This window comes from Polyodon spathula, chromosome 7 (assembly GCF_017654505.1).
Source record: "Polyodon spathula isolate WHYD16114869_AA chromosome 7, ASM1765450v1, whole genome shotgun sequence".
Taxonomy (NCBI): Eukaryota; Metazoa; Chordata; class Actinopteri; order Acipenseriformes; family Polyodontidae; genus Polyodon; species Polyodon spathula.
In genome coordinates, this window is record NC_054540.1 from 9896293 (window position 1) to 9914590 (window position 18298).

Sequence of the window (18298 nt, forward strand, 5' to 3'; positions counted from 1 at the left end):
GTAAGCAAAAGCCTGTTGGAGGTTACAACTATTTGCAGTTACGTTAATCTCCATGGTGTGTTGGCAAGAATGTATCACTATTCATACACCTAACATTTTATGGTCATTTCCATACTGTGCCATCTTTAAACAACTATGAGATGTGAAATTGTAAAATACACTGGCCTTAAAAATGTGCCAACTTGCACAAGCATTCTCTGCAGCTTTTGGAATTACAGTAAAAATACATCTACTTAAATTATATAAAAAATATAAGTCATTTAATCTTTTCTGAATTCCAAATATATTAAATTATATATATATATATATATATATATATATATATATATATATATATATATATATATATATATATATATATATATATATATATATAAATATATATACACACACACACACACACAGTGGTTTGCAAAAGTATTCAGACCCCTGACCAATTCTCTCATATTACTGAATTACAAATGGTACATTGAAATTTCGTTCTGTTTAATATTTTATTTTTAAACACTGAAACTCAGAATCAATTATTGTAAGGTGACATTAGTTTTATGTTGAGAAATATTTTTAAGAAAAGTGTTTGGATATCCCAGTGAGCACAGTTGGATCAGTAATCAGGAAGTGGAAGCTGCATCACACCACCCAGGCACTGCCAAGAAAAGGCTGTCCCTCAAAACTCAGCACTCAAAGAAGGAGACGTGTGAGAGATGCCACAGAGGTGCCAACAATCACTTTGAAGGAGATACAGAGTTCAGTGGCTGGGATTGGAGTAATGGTGCACCAGTCAACCATATCAAGAACTCTGCATAACACTGGCCTGTATGGGAGGGTGGCAAGAAAGAAGCTGTTACTCAAAAAGTACCATCTGAAAGCACGCCTGGAGTTTACTAGAAAGCATGAGAGTGACCCAGCTGCGATGTGGGAAAAGGTTTTGTGGTCAAAGGAGACCAAGATAGAGCTTTTTGGCCAAAACTCAAAGCGCTATGTATGGCGCAAACCTAACACTGCCCATGTCTCAAGACACACCACCCCTACAGTGAAGTATGGTGGTGGCAGCATCATGCTGTGGGGATGCTTCTCATCAACAGGGACTGGGCATCTTGTTACAATTGAAGAAAGAATGGATGGAGCAAAATACAGGAAAATACTGCAAGAGAATCTGCTTCAGTCTGCTAAAAAACTGAAGCTTGGGAGGAAATTCACCTTTCAGCAGGACAATGATCCCAAGCACAAGTTGAGATCACTGAACAGAGTACTCCATTTTAAAACACACTATTTTCCTACATCATTTTTTCTGTAATTAAATAAATACAACCTACAGCACTTTTCCAAAATTAGTTTGTTAAAGAAATAAAAGTAGAGACCAAAGCAGAACCCATTTCAAAACTATCAGTTTGCCAGGCGCTACATTGTTTTTATTAGGAAACTGCCTTCATAACCTTGAAAAGACTGTTGTCCAGTATTCCTTATGATCTGCCAAGTACTACAGCCAGAGCACAGCAGACCTATGCACGCCTGTAATACCTTTCTATAAAGAAAACCATCTATAGCTCCACTTCGTGAACTGGAAAGGCTTGTTTTTGGTTTTTAAATTGTAGGAAGTGTTAAGAAAGAACATTTTAAAACATAATCCAGTACACGTGTCAAAAGAAAACACCTAAATAATAAAAATAAAAAAACTTTTCACAAAACAAGTGGTTCGAAAGAGGTTTCAAGTACTTTCTGGTCTTTTTTTCTTTAAAATTGAATGTCCTGTTGGTAAAATGCCAGACATGTCCCACTGCACTGGTTTGCAGATCAGTGTACTAGTGTGAACACAATGTCTGCATTTTATACCGTAGGTTTGTAATGGGAGCTCCAAGATAAATTTAGATTCTGTGGTCGTTTCTGGACCACCTCTGCTACTTGAGTGAATGAGAATAATGAATGATTGTTCATGTAACAAGAATACTTTGCTTCAAGCCCAATTAGCCCTCTATTGCCTCCCAAGTTAAACCAAAGGACATATGGTTTGTGTCATGTTGTGTATTGGGGATGCTGTCCCTTCTCCCAAACCAAAGTTTTAAAACTTCACGTTGCACAGTAAATGCATCAGAATAAAACTGCAGGTTACCTGAACACTGCTTGTCTTCCTCCACGACACTCTTCCTTCTGCCATCGACCCTGTTCGTCCTAAAAGTATCAATTATTAAAACACGCATCACAATATGGCTGTACATTCTTACCTCCCTTCCATTTAAACACTATAAAACAAAATATTTTCATTCAACTATTGATCAACCATATATTTCAACATCTGAAATGATTACTTCTAGAGGTATTGGGTGATTAATTCACAATATCAAGGTTACATTAAAAGCTGTCAGAATTACATTATTAATATAGTTTTCTGTGATATAGCAAAATTACAAGAGTAGTGTGTAAAATAACTAGCTGAAAACAAACTGCAAAGGAAAATCAGGGTTGTCTTTTTTTTTTTTATGGGGGGGGGGGGTGCAATATAGTAGAGAAGTCTTCGATGTGCTCATTTAGCGAGTTCTCTAAATTCCCAGAGCACAACATACTTGTAAGTCAAGAGTTTGGCACGCTTTGTTAGGGAAAGGCATTCCAAGACAACGATTAAACACATGTAGGGAAAAAAAAAGTTACATTAACATCTAAAAATTTTAACTATACGGTTTAAACAGGTTTTTAATACATTCATTAAAAGAAGTGCCAACCCAAGAATGATGGCCAAATATATCACTGTTCCCCTTTTTACAACTGAATTAAAATAAAGTCATCTGTATCTGCAATTCAAAAACCTACAAAAGGAATGCTGCCTCGTATTAAAACAAACACATTCTTATTTTTTCCATGTGCATCAAACCCTTGCAGGCTCACTTGTGCAAGTTTGCTCATTTTTAAGGTCAATATATTTTTTTAATATTGATTACATCAGTGCTTAATTTTTTGCTTGTATTTTTTACTTCAATTTGGCAGATATTTTAAGATATCTCTATGGAAGTAATGAAAGTTTGGTGCTGCACTGTTGCTCAGTTTCACTTTAGAAAACAGCACAGGATACAAAGAAAAGACTTGTTTGATTTGTTTGGACTGACAAACTTGTACTTGATAATTTGTTTTTAAAGCAAAGAACTAAAATGACCAACACAAGTAAAAAAGGGGGATCAGTAATAATGCTGGCAATGCTAGCAAGAATTGAAAGAACAGAATTTAAAACCATGGTTAGTAATCCTTGAAGCCCATGCTTATACTGCAACATTAACATTCCAGCACAGAAGCAGGAGAAATGTCAAGAAGCATATTTGAAGCATGTCTGACCCCTAGTGGACGCTGAAGGTATAATTTTCTTGATACGTTAATAACACTTTAGATATAAAACAGCTAAATCTACATTATTTCCAAGTAAACTAATATTCTTTTTTCAAACCTAGTCTGCGATTCTGCAGTGAAATATAATTTCAACATTGTGGTACTTTCCTGCAATAGTGGATCATCATGATATCCAAATATTTGGCAAGATCTAAATGGTTCCAATTATCTTGATTATGCAGCAGCATTTCTTCTGCTCAACTAACTGGCAATTAATACAGGAAATACAACTGGTAATGTATCTGAGGAAGCCTTGACTTCCTCCTTGCAGTTTCCTGTGCTGATAATCAAGCACTGCATAGGTCATTGAGCTGGAAAATACAGTAACCAGAATCCTCTGATTACTGATATTTCATTACTGGTTCTTAACAGCACTTGACCCAAGTGTTTTTTTTTGTATTTTGTTCATAGTTAAGACTTGATAAGACAAGTCTTTATAAGATGGTTCCATGCCAGTGTTGTCTATCTGGTCTAAAATACCTTAAATGCAAATTCTAGTTCTTTTCACTGGACAGACTGTCAAACAACATAGAAATGTTTGTTTTGTTTTTTTTTTTTTTTTTTTTTAATGTCTTGAATTGTTCTTACTACATTTGTTAATGGGGGAAAAAAAAGCTAGTGCCCCAAGGTTAAAACTCCTATCAGGACATTAAAAAAATGAAAGGTATATTTTTTGAGAAAGGGGAAGCCACATAAAGCTAAGAAATAATGTATTAAAGCTTTATTTACAATCAAACCCAGATGTAAATGTTTGTATTTATTTAATACATATTGTGCTTGTATACAAGACATTTCAATACAAAATACAAGTACCCTTTGTATAAACGTTTCTATCAGTTTCAGAAGCACACACCATCATACAGCTTGAAGTTTCAGCTAACCTTTCTGTCACTGATATTGTTTAATAATTGTAGACCTAGGCACCTGGCACTATTAATAAATGAAACACATACCCATCTCTGTGGGGGGCCATTCCTCTGATCATTTCCATAGTTACCACCTGGAAAGTTTCTGGAATTCTCCTCATACATGAATTCTCTGTAATTTTCTTCTGGTCTATCAAACACAGGATTCCGTGGGACGACATTTACTATCCGTTGATACGACCCCTTCAAAAACAAGTAAAAATAATACAAGTTATTGAAAAATAGGCTCCCTTCTAGACAGTCTGTTTTTAACAAAAACAAAAAAAAAAGAAAAAAGAAACACTAAATGTCCTGTTTGGTTATCAAGCTTCCCCGCTTTGGCAGAAAGGTATTCCAGTTTTAAAAATAAACATCTGTGTTGCTTTAGTATCATTTCCATTGATTGACTCACTGAGGAAATCTTCGTCATCCAACCCACTGTGCAGAAAAAGCTAAACTTATGCATAAGTAGGTCACCACGGTCTGGATTTAAATGCCCTCAAGAACTTGTGGTATACACTGACCAGCCCATGCCCTCATACTGAAAATACACTTATGGGGTACCAGTTGCATTTTAATTAACTTTAGTTTAATTGTTCAGCAAAAAAGACAATGCTAATATAAAACGTATACATCAGATTCAGTGTCTTACATAAAAACAATGAATATATTGGGGCATACCCAAGACTGGCACTGTTTAAAATGGACAGCTACATTAAAAGTGAGGCATTGTCAGTGGACTCGTTTGTCTGCAGTTAGAAAGTGTTAATATATGCTTTATTTTCTTGGGTTTCAAAACGATGTTATAAGCCTACTGATTTAAAAAAATAAATAAATAAATAAATAAATAAATAAATAAGTAAATAAATAAAATATTTGCCTCAAAACACGTGAAAAAGCAAAAGCAGTGTCAGTGGAGTCTGTCCTTTCCTTTGGACCCATTACAGACTCCACATTTATTTTTCTCCTGGCTGCCCATCTCCCACCTCTTCAAACTGTCTCTGTTGTGGCCTCATCCAACCCAAGAACACCAACAAAGTCTCGAGTAATGACAGCTACACAGAAGGTTTTGACTGTGGGAGGTCAGTAATGAGAGCTTGCCACCAGCACAGGAGGAGGGAGGCTTTGTTTCAAATCATCATTAGTTAAACTCAAACTTCAGTACACTGTCAATGAATCCTTACATGTCTTTGACCTAAATCCATGGAAAAAAATATATATATATGTTTGACATAAACACATGCATTTCTGTATCTCCAGATTCTGACACTTGATAGCAAGATATACAGACGGAGACAGACATACTACATTAGCTAAATTAGGATACATTCAATGTCTTCATCAAAATTTGACAAGGAGTTCTATAAATACCGTATTACTTCAATTTGGCACTGCAGAGTTTATTTTAAATTGATCAAAATGATTGCTGCGCCTAAGAGAGGCCGGCCTTTATACGAGTTCGACCTTTATTGATAATACTACGATTTTCAAATGCTGCAATATTTTATTACATGATTTCTGACATTTTAGAAGTATCATGGTTGCTTATTTTTTGTAATATGGTAGTAATACCTGTATGTAGCAGCGTGTGTGGCTAACCTACCCTGACTACAGCACATTTATCGGTGACAGTTACCGACAGCCTATTAGGTGGGAGTTAGGTCAGGGGAGTACTGTACCAGCGAATCAAGCGTGTGTATTGGTTGTTAAGGGGCGGGACAAAGCTGGTGTGGCAGTTAAATCCAACTGCACCAAAAATTACCCCAGAATATCAGTTTAATTTCTTTAAAAACTACAACCCTACTCGGTTATTTTTTTTCTCACTGTAACTTGTTTGTAATTTCTCTGCAAGAGAAACCGAAACTAAATCTTCTCATAGATAGTAAGCACATTGTTTTTATTTGTACGGGATTGAGTACAGGAATTACAATTGAACTAAAAACAAAACAAAACCACCTATAAGAATTTCAGAAGGACTGCTGTTCTGTACATCGTTTATCTTGCATTTTCTTTCAGAACTGTACTACCATAAAATAAAATGTGCTTACTATGTATGTGTACATTAGTTTGTAATTTATGTGCTAGATTGAGGCTCCCATTTCTTCGGGGGAGTTACATGTGCACAGTCAGTGTCGCGCGTTTATTTGTTTACTGTGTGTGTTTTTTTTAGTAGGGGGAGAAAAAAATACCTTAATGTTTCTTTATTGATAGCGCCATTTATTCAAGGGCAGCCTCTATTATAAAGATGATACAGTGCCTATAGGAAGTCTACACCCCCTTTCAAAATGTTCACCGTTTGTTATCTTATAGCCTGGAATTAAAATGCATTAATATTAATATATATATATAGAAATGTGTAGAAAATCAATTAATAAAAACAGCATAGCTAGGTTGGATAAATGTCCACCCCCCTTGTAATAGCAATCTTCAAATTAGCTCAGGTGTAACCAATTGCCTTCAAAGTCACACCAAATTAAATGGCCTCCACGTGGGATTTCAGGATGAATTCAGCAGTTTTTGAAGGTTCCTTTGCTGGGTAGTGCATTTCAAAGCAAAGACTCAACCATGAGCACCAAGGCGCTTTCAAAAGAACTCCGGAATAAAGTTGTTGAAAGGCACAGATCAGGGGATGGGTATAAAAAAAAATATCAAAGGCCTTGAATATCCCTCGGCACACGGTCAAGACGATTATTAAGAAGTGGAAGGTGTATGGCACCACCAAGACCCTGCCTAGATCAGGCCGTCCCTCCAAACTGGATGACCAAGCAAGAAGGAGACTGATCACAGAGGCTACCAAGGGGCCTATGGCAACTTTGCAAGAGTTACAGGCTTTTAAGGCTAAGACTGGTCAAAGTGGGCATGTGACAACAATAGCCCAAGCATTCTACAAATCTGGCCTGTATGGTAGGGTGGCAAGAAGGAAGCCATTACTCAAGAAAGCCCACCTTGAATCCTGTTTAAAGTATGCAAAAAAACACTGTCGATTCTGTAGACTTGAAGATTGCAGTCCATCAACGCTCCAAGGAACTTGACAGAGCTTGAACAGTTTTGTAAAGAAGAATAATCAAATATTGCCAAATCTAGGTGTGCAAAGTTGGTAGAGACCTATCCCAGCAGACTCACAGCTGTAATAGTCCTCTGCTATTCTAATCTACATTATGATTTTAGGATTTCGGGATAGTAAGCAAAAACTTGTTAATGTGCAGACGACACAAACTACGGCGGAGTGGCAAAACCACTGTTGCAGCCGCAACGGTCATTTCAAAATATCTAGACAAGATTTCAGAACTGGGCAGATACCGGGAAGCATTGCTGCCAAAAGTGCTTCTACAAAGTATTAACTCAGGGGGGTGGAGACTTATCCAATTATGATCTTTCAGTTTTGTATTTTTAATATACAACTGTTTTCTCAATAAAAAACTTTTTTCCCCTTAACAGTATGGAGTATGGTGTGTAGCTAAGTGGAAAAAAATCCTCATTTAAATGCATGAAACTCTGAGGCACTGACACAACAAAATGTAAAAAAAGGTTCAAGGGGGTGTAGACTTTCTATAGGCACTGTAATATGACTGCGGTGCCAATAAGATGGCGTCTTTCATGCGAGGGCGGTGCCAAATTGAAGTAATATGGTAAATTACAAAATGCAAGTGTGACAAAGACAGTGGGGGCAGAAAGACAGCCTTCCTACTCCCCAGATTATGACTAGGGCTTGTAGTTTACAGTTTTTATTTTCCATCTTTCTCCATCCTTTTAAATCTTAATTAATATTTGTTAAGCCTAAACTGAATACCAGATTGCTTAAATGCACTACTAGAAAACTAACACAGTGGAAATTAATAAGCTGAATGTGGCAATTAGAACCAGAATGAAATGCAGATCCAAATAGACTCAGGTGAGATCAATGTCATTTTTTTTTTTTTTTTTTTTAAACTCAAACAGGATATGAGGGTAAAAAGAAACAACTTCCTTCGGTAATTAGTGTTTGATTAAGAAAGCTAATCGGCTCAAAATTTGTTTAAAAGGACATCATGTGATCAAAAATAAAACCTGAAAACTAGAAGCCCTAATTATGATCCACTCAATTTGTGGTAAAGAAAGTTTCATCAATCTAAACAATACAGTATGCAAAACGAAGTGTTGGCATCCATTATGACCCTTGTTGGTTCTGGGAAGGGAATATATATACCGAGCATCAAAGGAAACTTAGCACATATATTTCAGCATCAAAATAAATGTATCACTTATATTTGTACAAAATTCACTAGATGCGATTGAAAAATGACAAACTCTGTTTTACAGCAGGTGTCGTGACTTTTTATTTTGCCGATTAGCAATTGACGCTACAAAGATGCTACAAAATGATCTGTGATCTTGGGCAGGTGGTGTGACTCTTGGTCTCCCAGTTTGTGGCCTGTCATTGACAGAGTGTGTCTGGTTATACCATTTCGCCAGGTTTGATATTGCTGGCTGTGAGCACCCAAGGTGGCAAGCCACAATATGCTACCCTATTCCAGTCTCCAACATGACAATTCCACAAAGGTGCTGCTCTCTTGTCAAAGTGACATATTGTTTTTTTTCTGTGATTTTCTTTATTGCTTTTATTCAAGCTTGCAATTCAACAGCTGAAATCACTCCATATCCAGTGTTCAATCAACTGTCACGCTAATTAGGTGATTAATACTTCAGTCATAGTCACTCAAGCGTGTCGAGGATGTACGATCAAGTGGTTAAAAAGAAACCAAAAACATGATGTCAATGTCCCTCATTTATAGACCTTATTTTTTTTCAAAAATAAATGTGTTAATAGTGAGAAGTTTCTTCTGATGCTCTGTATATATATATATATATATATATATATATATATATATATATATATATAAAAAAGCAAAAGATAGAAAGAGACAATTTCTGTCTAGTGCAAGTTTCGGTAGGAATGCACTTTGCTACAAACCTCTTCTTGGCTATGTTTTTTGGCAATTAAACGATAGCTTGTTACTGCTTTGTATTAAGTCTTTCACTGCATTTGCTCACAACTGCAGCATAGACAACTCCCTCAGGATATTGCTTTACATGATCACCAGCTGGAACGCACATCGCTGCCCTTGGATTTTGCTCATCTCTTACAGATTCAGATCCATTAACCTCAGGAATAACAGGAATGACAATGATATAAGCCACCACAATAAGGGCCCTAATGAAGAGAGTATCATTATCTCCTTCCTCTGCTGTGAAATTGATAGCTCTGCTGCTGGAAAGGCAAGCTTAATTGGCAGTTTTGCATATTTTACTGGCTCTACAGCAGAAAGTGTTTGGATAAACAAGGGCTCCTGGGAACAGCATTAATGATGGTCAGTTCCCAAACGATCACATATGCAGCAAGTTTAAGAAACTAACAATGCAATACTGCTATATTCAGTGACCTTTCATGTCAAACACAGCAGCATTAGAGTAAGAAGCACATCATTTTAGCCAAATGACATGATTAAAAAGGGAAAGTCTTTCGTTTGCTTTTAAACCTGTACTAATTTGACATCCCAGGAGTCAGCGCACAGAAAAGGCTGTCATACATGAACATTTTAATTTGTGGTCCAGAACTGCTGACAAACTTCATAGTCAGACATTGATTTTAATAAGATGGGCCAAATGTAAAACTGTGTGCAGTATGAAATCTTTAACCATATTTGATCATATATTTCCCTTTAAAATTCTAGAACGCTTTTTTTTTTATAAAAAAAAAAGGAAAGGTTTACCCTTTAATTAACAAGGAATAATAATTACTAGTTCCTGGTTTACGGTTTTATCTTATAAAAACACAGAAAGGATACCAGAGACTACTGTTTACTACATGTTCACTTAGCCCTACTAATGATGCAGTTCACTGTATGTACCCCAGAACAGTCCATTTCTAAAAAAAATTAAAAATTAAAAAATAAATACATATGCTGCCTCGCAGTTCGAGAATCTCAGTGGTGCCTAAATTTTTACTGAAATCTCTCAGCCGGCACTAAAAAGTTAACTTCCTAGCCCAATCTCCGCTTGACTTTGAGAAGTTTGCAAAGACTTACATGACAATCATATATTTGCAGCTGTATTTATAGTTGCCTGCCTGCAACTTTGCATATATTTGTGAATACTGTAATTCAGATTGCAGAAATAACAAAAAATTACTTTGGAAACAAACCATATTGCCTTTCTCCCCCCTCTAGGTCATGAAACTAAATAAATTGTGTTACTTCACCTCCTACACACACAAGAAATATTAGAATACAATGTAGGCATAATTCCTTGTGATCATTTAACTTTAAAATAACTTTAGCTGTACAATAACAGCTAACTGGAACTCCTGTCTGCTTGAAATCTAACAGATTCTGGAACACAATCCCAATTACCAGTGTTACAAAAGCACTTGTCAAAATGCTGGCAAGTATTCATTTATTTGATGCTCACCTCTCTTGCTTGTGGGAAGCGCTGTTGGTTTCTCTCATTGAAATACTGGGGATCATTCCACGTTTCACGCTGGTCTCTTCTGTAAGCCACTACGAATACAAGTTAAACATAAAATGACAATCATGTTTATTGAAGCAATACAAACCAAGTGCCAGCTTAGAAACACGTCAGTGTTTAAAAGTTTGAGCAGAGGTTATTAACGGTCCTACAGGAAAAATGAAGTAGTTTCCAACTTCAAATATTATTTAAGCTTGAAGAGATTGAGGACTCACTTATAAACACCAACATTAGACAAAGAAAATAAATCAGAAGTAAATCTTAAACATGTATTTTATATCAAAAGATAATTAGTCACAAAGTTTCGATCTAACTGATCTAAATATACTTTTCTACCAAACAGCAAGTTTACTTGAAAGCTCTTCATGTAAATAACATGAGGTGATTCTAACACAAGTTACTTCAAGTTTGTTAAATACTTTCCACTTTCATAAAGTTTCATCTGAAGAATGTAGAACAATAGTCCCAGCCAGGCAACAGTGACTCATTCGCCGCTCGGCTGCGGAGCAAGGATCGTTGAATTGTACTGTGAAATCCTGTTCTCGATGATTCTTCAATCCCCAACAGCATCAACATAGTCTTTATGCAACGTTATCTTTCATTCTTCAATCTTATTCAAAGAAAGGTTGCTATATTAATACTAGTTTTTGTGGTTGGAAACGTGATAACATCTTACTTATGGCTTGTTACTGTTCTTTTGTCTTTCTTACTTCTTATGATTTATGAACATGCAGTGACAACTTTCCTAATGCCGCGTTATGCTTAAAGATTTAAGGTTTTGAGTAGTGCTTTCAATATCCTACAATAGAGATCATCTAAAGCCAACAGGAGTTTAAAATCTTGAAACTCTCTTAAAATAGCAACATCAATTTCAAGCAGCTTAAGCGATCCAGGCCAAAAAAAAACCCTATACACCACATTTTAAAAACGCCTTCATTACACAAAACAACTTCTTCAGTTTAGGTTATAGGCCTTATTTTTCATGAAGTGCCCTTACTTGTTACCACAATTATCAAGCAGGTAATGACCACTGCATCAGACATTAATGCTTCACCACTACTTTCTACTCAATGATTTTCAATAATTATCAATGCCTAATGAGTATTGTGGAAGTTGAAATAGAACTTGTGGAAGTTGACTTGGCATGCAATGCAATGAGCTCTTCTTGTTGATTCTTGAACCATCAATGGGGTTAAACTCAGTCTCTTGTGTTCCTTCAAAGGTTTTTCAAATTATGATGACTAACAATATTGAAATTGATTTTGTGAGAGGTGCTCATTCATGTTTTAAATGAACATCTATCATAACTCTCCCAGGTTATCCTTACATGTGAATAAACATTAACACCTTCACCTCCTATTACTGCCACTGAAGAAGAGTTAAAGACTGTTGTCTAAATGTATTACCAATGCTCTTTTTTGTATAACTAAAACTGAACAGAGCTTAAAAAGAACAAATTGTAATTCATAGGCAAGACCAAAATAGTTTAGAGACTAGACAGAGTAAGGAAACTGTATCCCCCACTTTTAGATACTTTTTGTAAAAAGTTTAAAACCATGAGTTTTAACTGAAGATTTTGTATTCTTTTGTGTGTAACAATCCTTAATCATATAATTCTTTCTAATGCAATTATTCTTTTAATTGTAACAATTGACTGAATATCTGTAATTAAGAGTTTATCTTTATGAACAAATTGGGAATGGATACAATTTAGCTATAGTCCTTTGTCTGCTTTGTACTGATGAGGGCAATGCAAAGCCGAAAGGTGTGGGTTTTTTTTCTCTCTCTTTTTAAACTTTTTTTTTTTTTTGTGTTGCAGTAGCAGACAAGGTACAGCAGACTCAATCTTTACTACTTGCAGCCTGTGGGTAATTGCTTTCCAGTTACAACAGCAACTTACTTACTGAAATATTACCCAGTCCAGCCTACTTCAGCCCACATAGGAAAAACAAGTTTGGTGGAGGCTTCACAATAGTAAACACTACAGATCAGGTGAAAGGTCTGTGTGAGCAAGCTATACAGCTCACCTATTTTCCTTTACAGATGTTATGTTACTATTTCCTAGGTCTCATATTTTCCTATATAAAACGGTATATATTATGGTAAAGGTGTGTTTGATCTTTTTGTTGGAATTTTTAAGCTACTTGTTGACCTAAATGTACTGATTAACTATGCTGCATTCCTTCCACTCTGCTTCAAAAGGTCACACAATAGAAGAGACATTGGTGCCATTTTAGTCACGAAGATACAGTTCTGTGCAGCCGACACTTTCTCTCAGCTGGGGCCACAGCTTTTAAAAGCAGCTGCACGATCTGAGCTGCTGCTGCTGCAAACTTAGAGATGATCCAGGGATCAAGATTTACCTTTTAATCTCAGTAAAAAGTAACCTGCAAACCAAATACTGCCACCTTAGCAGTAGAGAAGAACGACAGTCTGGTTTGCAATTTCTTATAATAATCAATAACTTTGTGGTTCATAGTATCTACTGGTGAAAAATAAAATAAAAACATATACACACTGTACCAACACAAGGGGTGTAGCAAGCTAGTCGTTCTCCTCCCTGCTGCAGGTGACATCAAGCAGATTGGAGCCGAAGACAGCTGGGGCAGCTTGCCCAGGGGAACAAAAACGATCATTGAAAATATGCGAGTTATTGGAAAAGCTACAATTGGTTACTTAGTAGCAGAATGTAACAAATAGCTGCTTTCCCAACGACACGTGTATTTCTAGATTCTTTAATTTGACCATTCAGCAGGGGTGCTGCACTGAAATATCTGTATGTAACAATCAGGGAATTGTTTCATCATTTTTAAAGAAAACTTGAGCCCTACGAAATGATGGTAATATATATTAGATAAGGTTACTGGTATTTTTTGTTTGCTTTATGACCTTCAAAACTTCAAAATTTCAATTGTGATCCAAATCAAACTGACACTGTTTTATTGCCTATTCTACCAATGCATTGAAGAGGATTCCAAGCCAGCTATCGAATATCCAGTTTGAAATCATAAAGCATGGCACCATCAGCATTCAATTGGATGTGAAATATCCTGCGATGTCAGGATCAAGAAAAGGAATATATTCCTCTACCTTCCAGCTATGCTACACCCGGTTGACCTATTTTCCAGCATGTTCCTTTTGCATATCACTTCCTGCCACTTTGTTCCTACTGTACATATAAGCTCAATTTAAAATCTCTTAACGTGATCTTAGCTTCATTACATTAATCTGTATTCTGTATACAATAACAAGCGGGTAATGACCACTTCAGACATTCAAGCTATCTATGATTTATGCACATTTCAGTTATGTGTGTAATGAAAAAATACCAGAGATTTAGTTTTGTTTCATTAAACCACTAAACTGTTCTTCAGAAAGCACTATGAAGGAGAACAGTCTCTGTTTTGAGCTTGGTTTGACAGATAAAACTGCTTCATTTTTACCAGATGAAGTGAATCGACATACATTATTAATCAGCTTCTCAATGAGAATTAGGTGGGCTAGGACAATCTTATCAAAGGGCCCCAGAGCAAGTAATGTAACAGACAGCCTATTTTACAGAATGTTTTGTCCACCTTTTATCTAGAACACATAATAAATGTGATGGTTGTCTCACTAGCTGTTTCAAAGAGCCTGTTAATTAAGATGAAGAACCAGGAAGGGAACTGAAAATTCACTAAAAAGATGCTCGTGTATGGAATGTTTCCAGGTTTCATATAAAGATTTTATGTAATTCTAGTGTTGTAGCACTTGGGCATTTGGTAAATTGTCCCCAGAGCTACTGATAAAGTAAGCTCCAAATATATTTTATACTTAATTATACACAAATTGATGTAGAGTATCATATAAAAGTAATACTAAATGCTGTCCAAGGACAGTCTGTTTTTCATTTGAATATACTGTAACATTTACCTTTTTCATATTGTCTCAAAGTTGACACGTTTATTATGTCTCAGTCGTTCTGGAGACAAATGCACATCTTATTATATTGTTCCTCAGAGATCACTCCTCCTTCCATTTCCCTGTATATTGTGGTATTGTCAGTGTTTTACAGTACAGCATTTTCAAGGACACAAACACCGGTATTCCACAGTTTTAGTGCTACAGGCACTTTGTTACATTGCAAAATTCTTGTACTGCATTTCATTAAAGCCACGCCTTACACTGGTATTGTACTCATTGTGTAAATACTTTTAACAGTCTGCAAAAGACAAAATACTGCAACTGTGTATGTCAGGTAAGAAACTCATTCTTTTTAGGTACATTTTAAAATGGTGATTATTATAAATACCAAGTGCAGTTTTCCAAAGCACAGGTAACTAGAAATGGACATTTCATTTTTTGTGAAAACACATACAAAGTGTCCCAAGGGGCAATAATATAAGAGGAATGGCAATAGAAGTATTCTTTCCATCACTGCAATATCTCAATGTGTTTCTGTCTTATCATATGGAAAAAGGTACATAACCACAATGTGGCAGATGCGTTACTTCACTGATCAACATTTAGGATAATGTTAGTTACAGTTTGCCTGGAGGGTTTCAATACACTGAAAATATGATCTCTTACACAACCCTGTTTCCCGTACTGTCCCAATAATTGCTGAAGGGTAGTTTATGTAAGCTTAAGCAATGCTATTAAGCATCAGCCCAGCTGAAAACATCAGATGTGATCAATCGTAATGGATTAAAAACATTCTTGTGTGTGCCGTGTGCAAGTAATTCAACATGTGGGTGGGTTTCAACATATCTTAAAAAATGGCTCAATATTGATTCATGCATCCTACCACTTGAATGGCAAACTGAAGGCAAATGAGGCAATAAATGAATTGAAGTACATGAAACAAATTCCACTTACTTTTAAGATATCTAGAAACACCGGTCTTCAATAAAACTTCTTTCCATGAGAAATGTGTCAGCTGTAAAGAAAACAAAACAAAAATGAGAACAAATACAGCTTACTAATATTCTGAAAAAAGTTATAAAACCAGGAAACCTACATAAACAATGTATACCTGTACTTAAAACTCAACTGGCCAAACTTAACCTTGAAAATCATGGAATAGCATAACAGATGAAAACATTGATATTATTACTTATGGGGCATCGTATTGTAAAATATTAATACAAAAAAAACCACACACACACAAATAGAATGTTGCTTGAAAGCAACATTTGGCAATATAGTGTTTAAAGGAGATAATATATTGCACATAGCAACAGGTTTGGTTTCTTAGCTCATGTGACAAAAAAACAGGTGGATCCCAAGAATAACAGGCCTATCAAATAAGCGAATATAAATTAGGCTCTCTATCTGGTTATAATTAATGTCTGTTCTACTACTGTTAAAAATACAAAAAACATGCTTCCTTAAAAGCATGAATCAAATTATTTGCATCTTTGCATAAATGCAAGGCCTGTATGTGCTGTATTCTGTTTAGTCTCAGATTCCTGGTATAGAAATGTCTTTTGATCTTTCTCCGCTAGGGCTGGTAAAACTGAGTGTGTGTTCCTCCAAACTTTCCTAAAGTGTCTCTAACTTTTCCACTGTAAACCAAACCAAGCCAAGGCGCAACGAGCCTTCACGGTGCGGTTAAGGAGAGCCTGGGTTGTTTTTCCACACGCAACGAAAGACAGTTGTTAATTATTGATATTAACTCAGTTTGCCAAAAGATGCATAAACAAATGGTGTTCAAAAATTAATAGACCAACTGGATGCTGGTTAGCACGGATTTATTGAGGTCCTCCTCATGGCCGTAACTACCTGCGAGGACACAGTTGTTTGTCCTTGGTTGTTTTTTTTTGCATGATGATTGCTGATGCTAATGTAAAAATTCTGGTAAAATACACAAGACTTTGTAATTGTCTCTTGGTTTGCCCTGTAACAAAGATTTGGAGGTTGAACAGTAAATACCAAGCAGCAATATAAATACTGCAGCTATAGCTTGAAATCTAAATTTGACCTTGGTAGAATGCCAGCTCTGGTTACCACGCTGGTCCTCTTACAGCTGTATCTTGTATCGTTATATTTTGCAAATATTTAGGAATGTCTGAATAATCAAATTGTACTGATTACATAGTTCAGTTAGTTCTGCTGAAGAAAGAATATTTTAAAAATATGATTTCCAAAATTATCTCGTTTAAGGATAGTTGTTGTGTTTTCTAGTTATTTTTTCTTTGAGTGCTAAAAAGTTTTTAAAAAAAATAAAATCTGCGAGGGAAACGAGAGCCGTAATTGTATGTATGGTACTGCTGTACATTATTTTGTTTGACTACTTTTGTAAGTTTAGAATTATTTTATTTTCCGCCTTTTTTTCTTTATATTAATATAACAAAAAGGTCAAGGATGAGAAATGTGTTATAATTTTGTGTTTTTGAGTGTGTGAATTAAGTGTACAGTACTCTCGGCTTATATCCATTTGCTTCATAGCATGAGAAATTCGGGCATAATTTTTCACATTTCTGACGCACGACTCCAGATCTTTCTGAACACTATCATCTGCCCACAGAGAAATTAGAGCCTGCGTCCCAAGGGCTGTACTTTTCTCTCATCACACTCCCTCCCCACCGCGTTTGTTAAATGTTTTTCTTTCTGGAGCTTACTAACTGCTGAAAGTGGCTCGGCTCGCAGCCCGATTCAGAGGTCTGGTGAGGCCAGAGTTTCACAGGTTGCATGTGCCAGTTCCGAAGGCAAATTCAATTTGCAAATGGAATCGTCCAAAATAATTTTAATCCATTTAGTGGGGTGTTTTATAAGGATACCACACTGGCCACATGCAAAACACACAAAGTAACTTACATGTGTTACAGTTTATTCAGATTTCCTGTCATGATAGAGCAGTCACTAGTAAGCAATTGTTATACAAGTACTAATAATCTGACTCAAGGCACACAAAAACACACATTATAAACTGTGATAAAATGAAATGCCTGGAAATTAATCTTAACAGTATCATTATATATTCATTTGCCACCGTGTATGGGGAATATATTTAAAAATAGAAAATGAAAAAGGGAAATCATCGATCACAAGTACATGAGAATTGTCTGCGGGCACCGGTTATATGAAGGAATCCTGGTCAGCGTTGGAAGTTATTAGCCAGAGCGATGCAATTATGGCAGAATAGGCATACATTTAAAAAAAAAAAAAAAAAAAAAGTACCACAATCAATTTTACACTAATATGACTCTAGGTGGATGTTTGCTACATTCTCACTTAGAAGTTTTCCTCATGGTTAAATTCCATATTTACAGCTGCGTTTACATTCAAGAATTACACAGTTTACGGGCAGGCACACAGCTCTGATGCTTCTGGCTGCTCTGACTCTGAAAACTGACTAAACATCGATCATCCTGCTGCAACAATAAATACGAAACAAAAAACATACCACTTCGTCTTACTGTTGTGGTTTCTTTGGAAGAACTTGTGAATATCAATTCCCTGTCCTCTGATTAAAAACACACCTCGGACAGCCAGATTTATCACGTTGGTTACTTGCTTTGGTCCTACCGCGCGTC

At 36.0% G+C, this 18298-nt stretch overlaps 1 protein-coding gene across 2 annotated transcripts in view; it reads right to left on the reverse strand.

Annotated features, from left to right (window-relative positions):
• Positions 1-18290, reverse strand: part of LOC121318128 (periphilin-1-like) — a 70033-nt gene extending 51743 nt beyond the window's left edge. Inside the window, exons 1-5 of one of the 2 annotated variants that reach the window (XM_041254446.1) lie at positions 18182-18290; positions 15639-15699; positions 10725-10813; positions 4326-4481; positions 2111-2169 (exon numbers count right to left, since the gene is read on the reverse strand). In XM_041254446.1, the coding sequence (XP_041110380.1) occupies positions 2111-2169; positions 4326-4481; positions 10725-10813; position 15639 (305 nt within the window). In that variant the 5' untranslated portion in view covers positions 15640-15699; positions 18182-18290. Of the gene's footprint in view, positions 1-2110; positions 2170-4325; positions 4482-10724; positions 10814-15638; positions 15700-18168 lie in introns of both variants that reach the window. The other variant, XM_041254445.1, reaches the window with a different exon arrangement.
• Between the last annotated feature and the right edge of the window lie 8 nt (positions 18291-18298).